General features: G+C 43.3%; 3 protein-coding genes across 4 annotated transcripts in view; 2 read left to right on the top strand and 1 right to left on the bottom strand.

Annotated features, from left to right (window-relative positions):
• dnajc17 (DnaJ (Hsp40) homolog, subfamily C, member 17) overlaps positions 1-3,519 on the bottom strand; it is a 28,685-nt gene extending 25,166 nt beyond the window's left edge. Inside the window, exon 1 of the mRNA XM_069718680.1 lies at positions 3,316-3,519. Within this exon, the coding sequence (XP_069574781.1) occupies positions 3,316-3,396 (81 nt within the window). The 5' untranslated portion in view covers positions 3,397-3,519. The remainder of the gene's footprint in view (positions 1-3,315) is intronic.
• The window catches only part of LOC138632847 (inverted formin-2-like), a 103,991-nt gene that overhangs the window by 86,083 nt on the left and 89 nt on the right, over positions 1-17,819 (top strand). Inside the window, exons 2-9 of the mRNA XM_069718697.1 lie at positions 15,430-15,500; positions 15,588-15,695; positions 15,785-15,855; positions 15,965-16,085; positions 16,179-16,343; positions 16,609-16,711; positions 16,813-16,965; positions 17,519-17,769. Coding sequence (XP_069574798.1) covers positions 15,450-15,500; positions 15,588-15,695; positions 15,785-15,855; positions 15,965-16,085; positions 16,179-16,343; positions 16,609-16,711; positions 16,813-16,965; positions 17,519-17,769 — 1,023 coding nt within the window. The 5' untranslated portion in view covers positions 15,430-15,449. The remainder of the gene's footprint in view (positions 1-15,429; positions 15,501-15,587; positions 15,696-15,784; positions 15,856-15,964; positions 16,086-16,178; positions 16,344-16,608; positions 16,712-16,812; positions 16,966-17,518; positions 17,770-17,819) is intronic.
• inf2 (inverted formin 2) lies at positions 6,154-12,443 on the top strand. 2 transcript variants are annotated; one of them, XM_069718700.1, is made up of 7 exons: positions 6,155-6,399; positions 9,368-9,778; positions 10,284-10,399; positions 10,609-10,768; positions 11,530-11,563; positions 11,821-11,962; positions 12,167-12,443. In XM_069718700.1, exons 2-7 carry the CDS (start codon positions 9,382-9,384, stop codon positions 12,356-12,358), a joined length of 1,041 nt encoding a protein of 346 aa, XP_069574801.1. In that variant the 5' UTR covers positions 6,155-6,399; positions 9,368-9,381; the 3' UTR covers positions 12,359-12,443. The 2 variants fall into 2 exon arrangements, with proteins under 2 accessions (XP_069574802.1, XP_069574801.1); XM_069718701.1 differs by lacking the exons at positions 11,821-11,962; positions 12,167-12,443 and having other exon boundaries at positions 6,154-6,399; positions 11,530-11,567.

The following is a 17,819-nucleotide window of genomic DNA, read 5'->3' on the forward strand; positions in this document are numbered from 1 at the left end:
TGCCATTATGGAAGTCATTGTGTCCTGAACCAGAGCGGTAACAACTCCCTGCCTTATACAGCCAAGGCAGTGCAGCATATTGAGAAAGAGAGTCAGCTTTATAGGATTATATGAGTGTTTTTGCCAATTTTCAGTCTTTAACTACAACCCCAGAAACTTTCTAATTATGCATTAAGTAGTTCAAGATTTTTGGATTGTTTTTGACCCACCATTTTAAGGAATTGATTTCCAACATGATAATCAGCAGTAATAAAATGAAAACACCTTGTTTGAGTTGTGTATCCCATCATTCTGAACATATCTAAATTATTTTTCATCAGTGTTACATATTATTCACACGGTAATGCAATTTGAGTTAAAACTGGAAAAAAAAGTCACCACCACTGTAACTATTGTAACTTTGAAAATAAAAATATGATGCTCACTGTAACACACAACACAAGTTTTTATACACCAAACAGGTCGATGGCTAAAATGGTAGAAAAGTACCATCAGGATTTCTAAAACAGAGTAACAGGGTTACCGTGGAGATAAGTATGTGATTTTAAATAATTGGAAAACCCCAAATCACTGATTTGCCTTTTCCAAGCTCACAACGTGTCCTCAACTCACATTCAGTCTACTTCTCATGTTCTTCATCACCTGCAGCCAGCTGACCTGATAAACAAATCTCCACATCAGCAGATGTTTGCCATTGTCGGGACGAAAGTTTGGCCAGCTGAGCTGTTCGACAAGTACAACCTGTCATTACTGAAGTTGTTCTGTTGGAGAACGGCCGGGCTGCACATCATGATTGTTGTCTAACCAGGTTAAAATCTAAGATCCAGTTCACGTAAGCTTCTCTGCATTTCAGGTAATTATACTACCTCTAATCTTCTCGTCCTTCTTTCTTTTACTTTTCCCTCCCTCGAGCATCCTTCACAATATCATGTCTCTACTGGGCTTCAACTATCGTTTAGTTAAATAATGCATGATTACTCCGATCAATGCCACAACACGCAAGCCTAAATTGACGCTGGAAGTTCCTGAATAGCCACCGGTCCTCCAAACTGGACGACAAAGCAGCCCAATATATTGGAAGAGGTCAGATCAAGTGGCTTCTTCTTACAGAACTAATCCAGCCGTTTACCAATTTCTCTTTTCCTGCACAAGAGATAAACTGAATGGAAGAAATCTCAACTATTTTCCACACTTCAGTTTGTGAGGAGTAAACACCAAATCAACGAAGGACTACAATCTTGCAGCAGCAGGCCAACAGTAGCTTAATGGTTAGTGCCTGGCAAAAAAAACAAAACACCCTGATCGCTCTTTGCCACGGTCTTCACTGCCTGCCCACATCTTGTCCTCATTACATCCATCTTTGGTGCCAATTATAGTTGACAAAGTAATCCTGGTGTAGCCGCAGATCGGCCCCGGTAGGGCCCCCAGCCTGTGTGGCTGATTAGCTGCCTGATCTGCCATGGGCCCATCCTCCTTAATTACAATGCAGCACTATTTACAGGGGCATTATCAGCTGGAGGAAAATAATCACAGGAACAGCAGGGAGGAGGAAGGAGACGAGGCAAAGAGGATGTGAACACTCAGAGAAAAGCAGAGCTCAAAGTAAAAACACAAATGGAATTTAATAAAGATAAACAGTGTTGGGAACCAAACCTGCCGTCACACTGGGCTTCGTTTCAGTATTACGGCAGTTTAACTTGTAATGAAACTGAATGAAGATGAGGTGATAATTCATGAAAGAATTTCACAAATTTCTGTTGACCAAATTATTCCCAGTTAACTGCAGTTTAGCAACAAATTGCTTATTTGGGTTTTTATTTAATTTCCTCATTTTGAAATGGTTTTGTCTTTTGTAATATACGACATCAATGCATTGCGCATAAACCGGCGTGTTTGTTATTGATCAACCTGATGATGTTCCCCAGTGTACTGGACACAATAATCTTATGCTACATGCTCTGACTAAGCCAACACTAAAAAAATTTAAAAAAAAAAAAAGAAGTAACTCATCATCCAGAGCAGAGTTTACGGTGCACTACTACAATGTAATGCAATCACCTGTACTTGGATGCTGTCTGGAAGTAAATCATCCAGGCATGTAGTTACTGCACACACTGCAACACATTAGGTAATAAGTAGATTAACATTTAAGTGCCTGAACAAACCACAAGACATTTTGTGTGGTCTTGGCTGCTGGTGTTGTTTCACCAAACAGTCTGTGGTAGGTAAAACTCTTTAAATGGTGGCCAGCCTTCAGCAAAAAGCCTCCCTTGGCACTACAAGCATAAAGGCAAACCCCAGTCATTAAATCATAAACTGTGGCACGCCAGTTTCCCCCCCCCCAACATTTATCAGCCAGCCAGGCACAGAGGAAGGCCGACGGCAGTGACAGTAGAAAGAGATGCTGAATAGAAGCAGGAGGATGTGCAGACGGCAAAAACAAAATCCTCTACGTCAAAGCGATGTTTTCCAAGCACCGGCTGAGCCGACGTACGTAAACGGGCCTCGGACGAGCTCCTTCCTCGGTGATGATGGAGCAGCGGGCATCTGGTGACATCTGTCTTCACACATTTCACTGATTTTCACAAACCCGCTATCTCTCTCTCTCGACCATCCACAGACCTCACAGAGCCTTGACAATCTGGAGCCTCAAATTCTGCCCGAGCCGCAACTTCCTCAAAGATAATCCTCGGGGGGATTTAAATGAAGAAATTAACTTCTTCCCTCATCCTGGCAGCGATTTTGGATTTCCCTTCGAGGCCCTGCGGAGTCTGGATGTTGGAAACTGTGAGGCGGGTGGTTGTACGGGGAGAAAGCTGGTGAAATCATGGTGAACCGCTTTGGGCTGGAAAATTACATATACATGCGAGGCAGGGAATCTTTCCCAGAGCGGATTGAAAGTAAAAAAAAAAATGATGTTTGTTATTTAGACGTAAGAAATGTGTACTTTTTTTTTTTTTTTTAATTTTTATATATATAAATCTCTGTCCATAGTATTAAAGCTTTCAGATTCACCTCACATATCAATTGTGTTTGTTTAAATTTAGATTTAAAAAAAAGAAAAGAAGACGATTTTTCGTTGCTTTGATGCGACGTCGCCACCTAGCGGCCTTTTTCATGTATCACATCTGAGGGACTTCGGCGCCGAGCAGCTTGGTGAGAATAACGTCCTCCGTTAACAGTTTTCTTCCGTTATTAATTGACCACTCGGGAATAAACTCCCTAATAAAACAACACTCTCCCATCTGAATTAAACAGACGAATTATATCGACGTTTTATTAACGCTAGCTTCAACAGCTAGCTCATTTACGCACCTCTTTCGCGGTAGCAGAGATTTCTATACCGAGTATCCCGTACAGGTCCATCTGCAGCAGCTCTTTGGCCTTTCCGGACATGTTTGCTCACAATAAACTACAGTAGAAACAAATAAAAAATAGATCTATATGCAGCTCTTAACGCTGTTATTCAAAATGTTACCGTCCGGCTAACAGTGTGTGTTTGTTGTTGTTCCGGTTCCAGGCAGCGCGAGCTCAACCCTTCGACCTTTCAACCCGGATGTGCATTGCACCCTGGGAAATGTAGTTTTTTTGTCGCGATATTTCTCTAGGACTACATTTCAAAGATTGGTTGAGTATTTTTACTGTAGTATTTAAAGGTAGTTTCTTTATCATTTATATAATTTTTTTTTTTTAAACATCTTAAACCTATTTCTAATATTGTGTTAAAGTCACCGTTTAAAGTTAAAGCTTCACTATAAAGGTAGCCGACTTTAAAAAGCCTACTTTTCTTTCCGGGTATGGAATGAGTTGTACAGCACAATTTCCTGCCTGAAATTAAGCATTCGTTGCATGTTATTTGATTTAATTATAGTACAACATGTTGCATAGTTGAACACAATGATCTGTAAATAGAAACCAGCAACAATTATTAACTTGTTTTATGTCAGGATACTGCACACATTATCATGATTGAGTTTTAAAACTTGCAAATATTGATAGAAGTGACTAAAAAGGACATACGTAGTCTACTAATTTAGGTAAATAAGGATCTATTGGCGCCCTCTGGTGGCCAAGTTCTGCAACAACGACTGTATCTTTGATAACTACAATAAGCTCTTTGTAATCGTGTTGAATTTAGGTTTTGCACATCTGTTCAACATTTTTAACATGTTCCATGTTTATATTTTTCTATATGTGTATTAAGCCAATGTCAGCATACATCGTGAGCTTGTCAGGTTTTATAGGAGGTGAGCAGGTTGTGTTGTGTTTATGTTGTGGGCAGCCGGGCTCCACCCTTGTTTGCATTTAGATAATAGGAAAGCCTTTTTGAGTCTTTGGTTTTACTTAATTACACTTGCCGACACCTTTAACTAATTGTAAAATGTAAACAGAAAAGTCAGTGCTACTATTTAGACATTTTAATCCCAGATTAGTCTGTATTTTTAAAAGTTATGGATATGGGTATATGCTGGGATGCATGCAGTCTCTTGAAGGCTCTTTGACAGAATTTTAATCACCAGTAATAAAGGAATAGTTCAATTAAACAGTAATAATAAGATCGCTTTTACGTGAGGAAAGCATTAAAGAAACAGCTGTTATCACAGTAGGGGTATGCAAACATCTGGCTGCTCGAGTCCACAAGCATATAAACATCTCCATCTCACGCAAGGCTCCTTGGACAAAATAGCATTTCTGTTTAATTGGTTTTCATGAAATTCCCCAGAAGAGATCCATTAGTGTTTTCCAGATAATAATCTGTTTTTGTTTCATTAATTATACACTTTTTTTTTTTTTTTAAATCACAATTATCCAGGCTTGCAATACTTCATGAAGCATCAGGAACATGCCTGAACTTGTCCGGAAACAGCTTTCCTTTCTAAAATCTTGTAGTAAGGTAATGAAATGTTAAAGCTGTGTTACTGGCTCCTGTTCAGAGTGTAATGTTTATCCATTACACCTTTCTCTCTGTCCAGGATGCCCACGATAAACACAGGAAAAGTAAATCCTGTAATCACTGACACACCCAAAACGTTTTGCAGCAGGACTCCTGGGTCAAGGGTCCGTTCCGCCTAAAATCGACTTGCTTGTCTCTCAGAATAATCGATGGAAACGTGACAATGAGGACTTTGACGAAGAATATAGGTGTTTGATTCCAACAGATGTGATCCTGTTTAACAAGCTCAGCTATAGCAGACTATTCATGATGAGTTAACAATATTTGTTCAATAGCTTTTGTTTGAACAAACCACTTTCATCTGCCGCCTGGGTCACGCAGGAAACGCAGCTATCCTGCGTGTTCTTTGCCGTTGTAACTTGATGCTGCTGATTTCTCAGTGCTCGCCCCATCCTCTAAAACATCTTACTGTGATGACGCTTTAAAGCATCTTGGGCAGCAAGTTGCAGAGGGGATGTTAACTGTAACAGTGAAACACAAAATAAAGTCTAAGTCACTGTTGCTGTTTTGATAGTAAATGTTTCCTGCAATGGTGGAAGAAGTATTCAGATTCTGTGCTGAAGCAAAAGTACCGATACGGCAAAGAAAGAAGTTGAAGTCCTGCATCCCACTTAATAGAAAGTACATACAAATAGCAGCAAAATAGTTGAACTGTTAGAGGAAACCTACTGCTTTTATTCCTGATATATCATCATAGCCTAGTGTGGCCATTAAATCATTAGATGAGCTAAAGAGTGCAGGTGTAACGGATTGTGCTGCATATCACTGCAGCTTGTTGCTACTGTCAGGAGTCAGAAGTTCTTCTCCCCCGCCGGAGGGGTTGGGGGGTGGGGGTGGGGGGTCCAGCTGATGGGATGGGGAGTGCTGGAGGAGGAGGAGGGCCCAACCACTGGCTGCGCTCAGCATCACAACAGCTTTAAGTTGCACAACGAAAGACACACCAGCACCGGAACTCCGGAATTTTTTTCCTTCAAAATAAAATCATCAAGCTGGATCCAGTTTTTATAACTACAAATGTTACATATTTTTGCAGCTATTTGTATTGTAACCACCATTTTCTTTTTTAAAAAACAGCTTTCTTCGCAATTTCGCAAGAATGCAATTTCAAGCGCAAACTCTTGTACAATATAGCTCCAGGGAAGCGTTCTGGATTTTATTCTGAAAATATTGACCGGATGTTGCAGCTCAGTCGTGCTGCTGCTTTGATACTGTTGGTCTTTCACAAGTGAGTGAAAGCTCAGGAGCCCCAACGACTTAGAAGCGGTGCCATTCGCATACCATCCAGGCTCCGACCTGCCACTCGGTGTCGACATCTCCAGGGATCCAGATCTCATCTCTTGTCACGAGAAGAAGAAGAAAAGAGAAACGGTTGTCCAGATGGCTGCAGCGCGCTCCTCCATCTGAACGACTCCAGAGGACGCGTGTGTATTTATGGTATAAAGCAGGTAAGGCATCATGCTCAGCCGATAGGTGATGGTGCCACCGCGCTGCCAGCTCTGACACGTGATAGCAGCGACAGCAGTTATCATCTGCTTCTTCTTCTTCTTCTTCTTCTTTTATTTTTTGTGCCGTCTTCTTCTGGCCACAGAAGAAGACTGTAGTCCCGTTATGTCTCCGGTATGTGGGGAAAAAATTGCTGCGGGCGCAAAGTAAGAGATGCACCGTTAATGTGGCTATTTCAGGTCCTCGGTATGTGGCCGGTGCAGACTGGCAAAGTGACAACTGTGCTCTGGTTTCACAGTCTTGTTGATCCATCCTGGAGGTGCAATCGGCTGTTCCTTTAAGCATTATTTAATAAAGGGAGGTTGTTTACATTTTTGTTGTTGTTGTTGCCAAATACGACTTAGAATTGAAGGTTCCACTTTTGAGCCTCTAATCGGACAATGTGGGTTTTTACGCGTGTTTTTGTCGACGTGTTGACTGTTACATCTGACAACTGCATCCTCAGACTGTCGCGGAATAAAAGGAAACTTCCGATGCTGCACTGAGTTATATCACATTTGAACTCCACAATGGGCTTGTAGACCTCACAGGCATGTGATCACTCCCCTTAAACAGCACAGAGGGCAGGATGTGACTTCAATGAGCCCCAGATGTTCCTTTTAAAAAATGTTCAAATGTGGATAAAGCTTCAATAATGTTTTTATAACGACTCATTTTCCAAGCAACATGTGATTCACATGTTGGCACATTTTGGTCTTCAAATGGTCAAATCTAATTTCATAACGAGTCCTCTTGCTCTATATTCCTGCTAAATCTGGCATGTCAGCACACGTAAAAGAAAAACCCCGAGAATGTCTCAACAGGCTCTGCTGGCGTTCCAGTCTAATTATCGCCCTTTACATGTTTTCTTTTACACACTGTACGCAGAACATTACAAGTAAATGTAAAAAAAATGAATAAATGCATAAGCTTTGCATATGTCTCAGAGGAAATAAATTAGTGGAGATGTTTCTGCACATTGGAAAGTGTTGATGCTTTACAGTGGCAGTGGGCTGCTGTGTGGGCGGCTTTACCAGAGGACAGATGAGTAGGCTGGTCCTGTGTGCAGTGAATCAGCCTGCTATTAGTGGTACATGTGGGAGCTCTGGCAGACAAGGTCGGCAAATGGAAGTTGCATTTGAGGAGTGCACAAAAAAACATTTAAATGCCAGTTTCCTTCTACTCGTGGTTTTTGATGTTTGGACTTCGAGGGGGTGAAATCAACATCCTCTAGAATGAAACTGAAATTTCACAAAGAGGAACTTGCGCTGTCAAATGTTTATCCGGAGCCAAGTTTCCTGTCCTGGGAAAGTCCTTTCCTTCCCTCTGAAAAGTTCCTGAGCCATGTGGGGGGAATCCGACACTAGACACACATACTCCCTTAAAGTGTCATTATTATAGTCATTATCATGGCGTTGCAGGAAGTACCATCATTTCACAAAGCTCTCTGTGCATTTTAATGAACCCCACAAGTGTATCTTCACAAGTGTTCATGGCTGTGAAAATTCTCCAGATTACAGATTGTGTCAATTTGCAACTTTTTGTTCCCAACACATGAAAGCACAATGTCCTTCTGAACCAGAAAGTGTTTTTTAAAGATTGTGGAGCATAACTGCGATTAGCCTGCGAGGGGGCAGGGAGCATGGCACCCTTTCTGTGGCTGATGAACACGGCCCTTTGAAGAGTACTGAGAAGGCCTATTGTAAAAAAAACCCCACCATTGTCTGCCTGCTTGCTGCCACGGTAACACGCTCACCGTGGCAGCAGGGCTGAAATGCTGCAGTCAGAAGCGAGGACTGCCTTGCCAGAAAAATGTGAGAAAAGAAAAGCCTAATTTTACCTTGAGAGTGAATTGAAATCCAATTTGTCACATTTTTCACAAGTCGTTGCCTCTTCTGTTCTCTGCAAAACTCCTTTTGAAAAGAGAAAGGCATCCAAGCTATTTGCAAGCTGCTTGTAACTGTGAAGTTTTCTGAGCTCCCTAACATGCAGAAAAAGAAAGATTCTTAAGTAAAGCCTCAATGTTGTCAGGGGAGATAAACTCAGGAAAGTTGTAATTCCTTCCAGCCTGACTCTTTTCAAGGACCTCTTTGCCGAGCATTGTGTTTGTTTATGCTCATCCCTCATTGTCTGATCTGTATATCTGTGCCAAGTGTGAATTAAACTACAGGATACTGAAGAAGCACTGTTCATTCTCACTGGACCATCTGATACTGCAACTGAGAAAGTATTTTCAGAGTTTTGGAGACGTTTTTCCCCTTTTTTGGCATGAATCTGTACCCTGTTGACTTTAGTCAAGTGTGGGAATGTGCTTATATTAGTTAGCAGAGCTTTTAGAATCTCGGGAGTCCGACAAGTTGGTAAAAGAGGGGACTGTGCTCCAAGGAAAGGATCAACTTGTAGGATCAACTTGTGCATTCATGTCAGTGTCAGATATGTTTGTATATTGTTTCTGCACACTCACTTCTGTGTATGAGCTTCTCGGTAGTGTGCCTTCTGAATGTCCATGTTTTTCCAGTGAGCTTTAAAATACATGTATTCATATCGTAGATTACAATTCGTACAGTTCACACAACGCTGGCTCGGTTTTGATGAGCTGACAGCGAGACTCTCTTTCAAGCAGGATTAAGTTGGAATTTTTGGTGGATCTGTTGATGACTGGACTGCTGACATATCTTTTACTCAGCCACAAAATGCCGAGCTATCGTTTCCCATTCGGTTTTCCTGTCTGATAAGGCCTTGTTTTTGGCCTGCTTCGTCTGGTCTGGATAGAATTGATAATGCTGTATGCTGGACAAAATTATTGGCTATCAATGCAAGCAGGCGCTACACGCAGTCCAAAATAAGCAGATTTTTCCTCTGAATACTATTTGCTAAAAATGTCTCTTTTTATCGGCACCACATTTTAAAAAACTGTTCTTTCCCCTGCAGTTCCACCAGCCGTCATGTCTGTTAAATCAGATGGGAAAAAGAAGTGGGCGGCAGTCAGGGGTAGCCTGGGCTCCTCGCAGGACTCCGATACGCAGCAGGAGGCCAACTTGGAGAGTGCCGATCCAGAGCTGTGCATCCGACTGCTGCAAGTTCCCACCGTGGTCAACTACTCTGGGCTGAAGCGGCGCCTAGAGGGCAGCGACCAGACATGGATGGTCCAGTTCCTGGAATTAAGCGGGCTGGATCTCCTCCTGGAGGCCCTGGACCGCCTCTCCGGGCGGGGGTGCTCTCGCATTGCAGATGCCCTCCTGCAGCTCACCTGTGTCAGCTGCGTCCGCGCCGTAATGAACTCATCAGCGGGGATCCACTTCATCATTGAGAACGAGGGATACATTCGGAAACTCTCTCAAGGTTGACCATGAATACCCTTTCTCAATATAGTGTTTACGTCTCAGTTGAGTCACATGAAAAGATGCTTTGAAAATAAGTGTTTCACCATATATTTCACAGTTAAATTTATTCTAAATGAAGATATCTCATGTTTAAGGACACAAGTTGGCATTGATTTCATAACATTTGTAATATTATGGTAAAGAAATTCTCAGCCTCGTGACTTCCTTCTGTTACTCAGACTTGAATCATTAAGGGTTACTTTAGGACATCCTTAAAAATGTTAAGTGACATTGTGAATATTGGACTTTCCGTCCTTCAAGCACATAAACAAACACATGTTTATCTCCAGCACATCGCCACAACTTTAGAGTCCAAAGTTCAATTTGCTTTGCCTAGAAGACAGTGAAACCATCATCCTGCGTGGGGTCTAGACAAAGGAAAAGAGCACGGCTTCATTTAGGAGAAACTGTTGGGAGATTTGAGCACTCTACTTGTGTTGATGTGTGATCATGATGCCCTACAGCCTTGGACACCTCCAACACCATGGTGAAGAAGCAGGTGTTTGAGCTTCTTGCAGCCCTCAGCATGTTCTCTATAGACGGTCATCGCCTGGCACTTGACGCCCTGGACCACTACAAGGTGAGTACATCAATACGTAGAAAAGCCCTTTTTTTTTGTATTAATTTTTTTTATATAGGTTAAATTGCTGCTGCACATGAGTTTACATCATCCCGCAATGAATACCTCAACAATGCCCTCTAGTGGTGGGTTGCATGCACAGGCTTTGCAGACGTGAATTTATCTTGTAATCAATTAATTCTTGGAACCAACTTTGATTTCCACTGCAGGGCGTGAAGACACAGCAGTATCGCTTCAGCATGATCATGAACGAGCTGCAGGCCACAGATAACGTCCCGTACATGGTCACGCTCCTCAGCGTCATCAACGCTCTCATCTTCGGGACGGATGACCTCAGGCGGAGAGACAAGAGGAGAAAGGAGTTTATCGGTGGGTTCTAGTCTCTCTACAGTCCCGTCATGAGCAGGGTGGCACTGTTGGAAATTGTTGAGACGAAGTGAATGCAAAGGGGAGAAGCAGGCCATCAGCAGGAGCACGGCTCCAATTATCTCTGTCACTGGGTTTGGCTAAGAATAGGTGACCTCATTCTCACTTTGACAAAACGACTGAGAACTAAGCAAACCTTAAGTGTACACAGCATTGTGTGTACTCATGCATTTTGCACCACAACTAGTGACAATCAAATGTTTCAGTCCAAAAAAAAAAATAAAAAAGTAGTTATGCACTGTTTAAATTACAATGAATGAAACTCACAATCCATTCTGTAGAGTAGATTGATTTCTCTGAGGTCTGCACTGTTCCATCATTTACTGAACAAACACCTCGGTGTGATAGTAGGCGGACAGCCAGACTTCAACCCAGGAGGCACACGTGTTACCCACTGAGCTGCCTGACAGTCTCCACCTTACAGACAGTTTGACAAATATGCCATAGCTGCAGCAATATAAAAGCTTCTAAGTTACCGAACCACCACCTTGGACCAATCAGCCATCTGATTGGCCACTCCTCCTCTGTGATTGCTCACCTGTGACTTCCTGCCAACTCTCCAAAACTTACATCAATTTGACTGTGAAGAAATGTGTGACCCCTTTTAAAGATAAACTTTTGTATAAACTAATAATTGAGTGTTGTTATACTCTGGGTTCTGTTTTATTGTCTTGTGGTGGGTTTTTTTGTTTGTTTTTTTGCAGGACTCCAGTTGCTTGATATTCTGCCGAAATTAAGGTGAGCCATCCTTCTGGTGTTCACATTTGATTTTGTCAATCTCTTCATTTAAAAAAAAATAAACTCCCTGTAATTCATTGTAGAAATTACTTTTAAAGGCCAGAATAAGTAAAGTGGTGCTTTTAGAAAAAGAAGATTGCAATTTATGTCCATCAATGACGGTAATTTAAGCAAAGGTCCTCGTCAAAAACTGAAAATGGCATTAAATAATGAGCAATTTGCATGTCACACATTGATCTGTTCTGTGTGCTGTGCAGGGAGCATGAGGATGAAGACTTGATTATTCAATGTGAAGCTTTTGAAGAGGCAATGGCTGAAGATGAGGAAGAGCTGCTGCGAGTGTACGGGGGCATTGATATGAGCAATCACTTGGAAGTTTTCACTACACTCTTCAACAAGGTGAGATTAGACTATTCAAATGACTTCATCATCGAAATCCTAAGAATTGAGATTGTCCAGTGAAATGGTGACTTAATGAATGTGTGTTTTAATACAGATGTCCCGCAACACAATTAAATACCTGTCATCTTGCTATATTATTAGATTTGGGGGTGTTAAAATGATTCATTCCTGTATGCATAACGTGTTGATGTATGTGTGCAGGTGAGCAGTTCGCCAGCGTCTCTCCAGCTGCTGTCCATCCTGCAGACGTTGCTGGTGCTCGGGCCGGGCCGCCCTGATATCTGGCTGGCTCTGGAGACCATCACTAACAGAGCCATACTGCTGGCCCAGGACTGTGAGTCAGCACAGCAGCAACAACACATTCACTTTAGGTCGCCACTCAGGAGAGGCTAATGGCTGACTAATGGCACAGAGAATAATACTTGAAGTGACGTGATCGATGATAGAAAATAGAAGAAAAGGAAAAGACATCAGCGAGATGAGTTGGAGGCAGCTGGTGACAGAATAGATGAAAGCTTTTTTTGGGGGGAGGGGAGTAAAAGTTGTTGTTTCAAGTGTTTCATCAGTGTGTATATGTGTTTGGATTTGCGCTCCAGCTCAGATGGAGTCCTGTGAGAAGATCATGCAGCGGCTGCTGTTTTTCAAAGGGAGAAGCTGTGAAGACCAACATGAGGTGGACGGGCAGCTGGTCAAAGTGGACAAAGCTGTCCAGACAGATGTGGATCAGATGGACAAAAGCACAGCGTCTCCTCTGAAGCCTCTGTGTGCCCTTCCACCTCTGCCCCCACCACCTCCTCTACCCCCTAGTATGACTGGGCCCCAACTCCAGCCTTCTAACCAGTGCCCACCACCACCCCCGCCACCTCCTCCACCGCTACCTGGAGGATTTGGTGTTCCCCCACCACCTCCTCCGCTGCCTGGGATGCCTCCACCGCCGCCGCCGCCACCACTGCCGGGTGGTCCAGGCATGCCTCCCCCACCACCTCCACCACCCTTACCAGGAATGGGTGCAGGACCACCACCACCTCCTCCCTTACCTGGCATGCCACCTCCACCACCTCCTCCCCCAGGCATGATAATGGCTCAGAGCAGCGAGGCCCTGGGGTGCAGTGCACCTGCAAAGACATATCGGTGCCCCACTCTGAGGATGAAGAAGCTCAACTGGCAGAAACTTCGGGCTGTTACTGGTAAGTGGATAAAACGGGCTTAAATTAAAATGACAATGTTTTATTTACCTTGTGAAGGCAGCGTCTCCAAGAGGAATCTAATTTCAAGAGTGTCGTCTCACTTTGATTTATTCCAAAACTAAAAAGTTAAGACGGTTGGGCTGAAATCTGATTTTACCAACCAATAGGAATAGTTTTCACAGCTTTTAGCCCCTTCTACATTTTGTTAATAGGAAGAAAAATGAAGGGGAACATGTGTGAAGACATTGGCCTTTGGATTTTCCTTTATCATTGGGTTCCTTGAGAAAAAGTAGGTGCCACCGGGTGAAGGAGGCAAATACTTCTAACTGCAGGGTCTGTTACAACAATCGAAGGAGTTTGGTTTTGTTTGGTTTGCTAAAACTAACCAAGTTTCCTTATCTAGAAATGTAGAAGATTCTAGAGGGCAATATTAACTTGACCTGAGGGAGAACTCAGACTGAAGGGCACGATGTCGACCAACACTTGTTCTTCTGACTCTCCTCAATAAATATTTCTGCAAAAGATATAAAATGGTCTTTTGAGGCTTTTTCGAGGAGAGGAGACAATCTCAATCATCTCCGTCGCAGGGAACTTCTATGTAACAATGGCATGAACAGCCCTCTAGCTGATAGTATTGTGTGGCTGGGGAACAAGCCGAGTCACTTCCTGAAAAGATCCATTCATTTCTCAGTTCAGTTGAGGTCTTGGTATTGTAAGCAGATGTACACGGATACCCTCTCTCTGTGTGATTCGTTTAGTTCACAGTGATGCACTTAAATGAAGGGCACTGTTTTCGCTGTCCTCTGAGCTAATGTCACTGCGCTTAATTCCTCACATGGCTACACTTAAAGAACATAAATGCACACCTTTAACTTCCTTGTTGCTTTAACAGACTTTCTCCAACTTATATCCTTTCACTGTGTGGGAAGAGTGCAGGTGAAGTGATTTGTTCACTAAATGAACAAATACACCAGCTAGTTGTTTGATATTCTGCAAGGAACCTTTTTAAAATATCAACAATTAGAAACAGAGTTTGGGGATGAGGATCATGAGGAATTCACACCGTTCTGTCATGTTTCAGTCAGTGGGACTACTTCACAATCGATGATTTTGATTTCACTTCTATCTGAGCATTTAACAGTCCAATAGTCCAAAACTGTGTGTTATTTAATGTGGATGTTGCAGAGGATTCCCCCAAGTTTTGAAAGAAGAGGGAGCATTACTCGGCACAATGCTGATGCAAAATGGAGCGGCATGAGCTCATGACGGGTAACTCTCTTCCTCTGTGCACACAGATGGTCACTCCATGTGGGCCTCGGTTCGGAAAGAGCCGCCTCCTCGGGAGCCGGACTACAGCAGTATCGAGCAGCTGTTCTGTCTCCCAGTGACCGAGCACAAAGACAAGGGGGCAGCTGCTCCTGTCAAGAAGGAGCCTAAAGAGGTGCGCTTGGTCAACACTCGACGGTGCTCCTCGGAGCTGCAGCCCACAGAACAAACACAAACAAAGCACCACAATGAATATCCCTCTCCTCCCTCTCATTTTCCTACAGATTACATTCATCGATGCAAAGAAAAACTTGAATCTCAACATATTTCTAAAGCAGTTCAAATGGTGAGATATTACACGTTATTTTGATGGTTTGCTTTAATTTATTTTGGCCCATTTTCATTGATCAGTAGTTGGATTTTTCCCTTTTCCAGCAAAAATGAGGATTTTGTAGCCATGATCCAGAACGGGGACCGGACCAGGTTTGACGTAGAGGTGCTCAAACAGCTGCTTAAACTCCTACCAGAGAAGCATGAGGTTGGTACCACTGACACTTCTGCATCGGGACCTCCGGAGTTTGGAGAATGACATTACATGTCTGAGTCGCCGTCTTGTGCCTTTGCTGTAGATTGAAAATTTGAAGACATTCCAGGGAGAAAAAGAGAAGTTGGCGAATGTGGACCGCTTCTACACGTCCCTCCTCACCGTGCCAGGGTAGCTTCCTCCTTCCAGTTAGTTCTTCTTCTGTTCGTTATGCTGCCGTACTTTGGCCCTTATTTACTTTCTTGCTTGTCCCTCCAGTTATCAGTTGAGAATTGAGTGCATGTTGTTGTGCGAGGAGACTTCATCAGTGTTGGAGATGCTCAGACCTAAAGTCAAGCTGGTGGAGGAGGCCTGTCAGTGTAAGTTAACCTTTCATCTTTATTCCCATGCATTTAGTTGTCACTCTTAACTATGAAGCTCAACATATGCATGATGTATTTAAATGAACACAATCTAACATTTCTCAGCTCTCAGAACCAGCGCGCTCATGCCCGGTTTCTGCCGGCTCATCCTTGACGTGGGAAATTTTCTCAACTACGTAAGAACCTCTTTTTGCCTCGTTCATGTTTTCCTGAAGCTGACATTCAGACAGAGCTCACATTTTTAATCATTGGTCTACTTTCAGGGAAGTCACACAGGGAACGCTGAGGGGTTCAAGATCAGCTCTCTGCTCAAGCTCACGGAGACCAAGGCCAACAAGAGCCGCATTACGCTGCTTCATCACATCCTGGAGGTACACAAAACCGGCTAATAGCTGCCGTCATGTTGTTTTATCCCCTCAGTCATGAGCCCGTTTAATTGCCCGTGGTTTGTTTTGCAAAGGAAGCAGAGGTGAACCACCCGGAGCTGCTGGCGTTGCCGGATGATATAGAGATTTGTCAAAAAGCAGCAGGGTATAGAAATATTTTACATCTTATTAAATGTGTTCTTCCTTTTTTTTTTTATTGGTGGTCAATGGATCTGTAAGAGATGCCTAATGGAGAGCTTTTGCTTTGTCCTCAGAGTTAATCTGGACTCTGTTCAGTCAGAAGCCAGTGGGTTATTGAAACGACTGAACGAGACAGCCAAGAAGGTTTCCAACTCTATGGAAGACGTGAAGGAACAATATGCAAAGGTTCTTGTGGTAAGATGGTGATCTTTCCTCCAAACGGACGTGAAATGGATATCTGAGCAGCGGGATCCACGTCGCTAACGCTTCGCCGTCTCTCTGCTGCAGGAAAATCTGGAGGCGTGTCAAACTTTAAGCGAAAGATTCGCAGAGATTCAGAAGAAGAGGAGTGAACTGGCTGTCTACTTATGTGAAGATGCTAATCAGCTGTCGCTCGAAGAGCTCTTCGGAACCATTAGGACTTTCCGGGAACTTTTCATCAAGGCGCTAAAGGTCAGGGAGGATACTGTGACGGTAGTCAGTATGAGTCTTACTCTAGAATTTTGTGTATTTGTAAGCTGTGTACATAAATCCACTGCACAGTTAAATCCTCCTCCTGTGTGTGGGGGCAGTGTTTTGTTTGGATCATTTGTATCAATACACTGTGAAAAAAAACTGGAAGATATTCATAAGTCTCACCCCCGAATGATACAAAGACAAATTGGCATGTACATTTTGTACTTGGCAGTGAGTGACATCCTTTCTTTCATGATAACAGGAAAATAAAACCAGAAAGGAACAAGCAGCCAAAGCTGAGAAAAGAAAGAAGCAGCTGGCAGAAGAAGAGTCCAAGAGACAGAAAGGAGAGAATGGAAAGATAAGTAAGTTGTGGACAACCCTCCGTTCTTTCACTGGACCAGACAATTTGAGCAGAATGTGTTTTTAAAGTTTCTCTGTACCTTTTTTTTGTTTTTTTTTTCAGTAAAGAAAGGCTTCGTGCCACAAAATGACGGCTGCATCATCGACCACCTGCTGGCGGATATCAGGAGAGGTTTCAGCCTGAGAAAGACCCGGCCAAGGTGCGATTCGGAAAGCCTCCCTTCTAGTGAAATGCGTAGGGATACCTGCCCACCTGGTAAGGACAAGAGACTGTGGCCTCCATCTGCAGTTCCTCGCTCCGTTCCTGATCCACTTAACTGCAAGCCACAAAACTGCCTTGTAGGATTATTTGTGCTTCATCTTGCTAAGCTTGCTTAATTGCTTTTGCTCTGTCGAGCTTCTTTCTTTAACTGGAGAGTCTTTTGTTGTTGTGCATCATTGTTCACTGCAGAGCATTGCCTAATTTTAAAGACAGTCTTAAGGAGCAGTGTGTAGGATTTGTGTTTAATCGCCTTAAACTAAGAAAAAATCAAATGAGCCCTTCATACCAACATAAGAAGTGGATCCTCGTATATAGAGCGTGCCATGTTGCTCCACTGCGTCTCTACAGAAGCCCGAAGCGGACAAACCAAAATCGGGCACTGGAAAGGGCCTTTGCGTTTTTTGCAAATTTTGCTGCCGCCACAGATTCTCTTACCAGCTTTAAAGAGGACAACCTCACCAGTTGATGCCTCTAAATCCTGCACACGGCTCCTTTTTAAATGTGTACATGCCTTTTATCATCAATACAACCTGCTTCTGTCCTTCAGGATCAAGTGTGAAGCCTGTAGACGAAGAAGCCGTCGAAGTAGCCAACTTTTCCGCTCCCACCAAACCTCAGACAGAGCGCTGTCAAGGCACCACAGGCGAAGTGAACGGCTTCATCAGCCCTTCAGAAGAGACTCCACCAGCTCCTCAGCCGACTGCAGCGCAAGACGGATCAGCTGTTCCTCCCAGCACACGCAGAGGCGAGGAAGCCACGGTGACGCAGGCACGCCTAAAAAGACCTGAGAGTCCAGCAGTATCAACTGCAGACATGACACGAGCTCGGCCTCAGGTTGAAGGGGAACA

Source organism: Brachyistius frenatus, unplaced genomic scaffold (genome assembly GCF_029030835.1).
Source record: "Brachyistius frenatus isolate BFR_SWC_R1_liver_20210118 unplaced genomic scaffold, ASM2903083v1 Contig_196, whole genome shotgun sequence".
Taxonomy (NCBI): Eukaryota; Metazoa; Chordata; class Actinopteri; family Embiotocidae; genus Brachyistius; species Brachyistius frenatus.

What these genes read in the sequence shown, in the direction of transcription:
- inf2 (XM_069718700.1), top strand. Translation starts at nt 9,382, where the DNA reads ATGTCTGTTAAATCAGATGGGAAAAAGAAGTGGGCGGCAGTCAGGGGT. An exon ending in GAGGAGAAAGGAGTTTATCG is followed by an intron (nt 10,769 to 11,529) that starts GTGGGTTCTAGT and finishes GTTTTTTTGCAG; the next exon opens with GACTCCAGTTGCTTGATATT. An exon ending in GATATTCTGCCGAAATTAAG is followed by an intron (nt 11,564 to 11,820) that starts GTGAGCCATCCT and finishes TGTGCTGTGCAG; the next exon opens with GGAGCATGAGGATGAAGACT.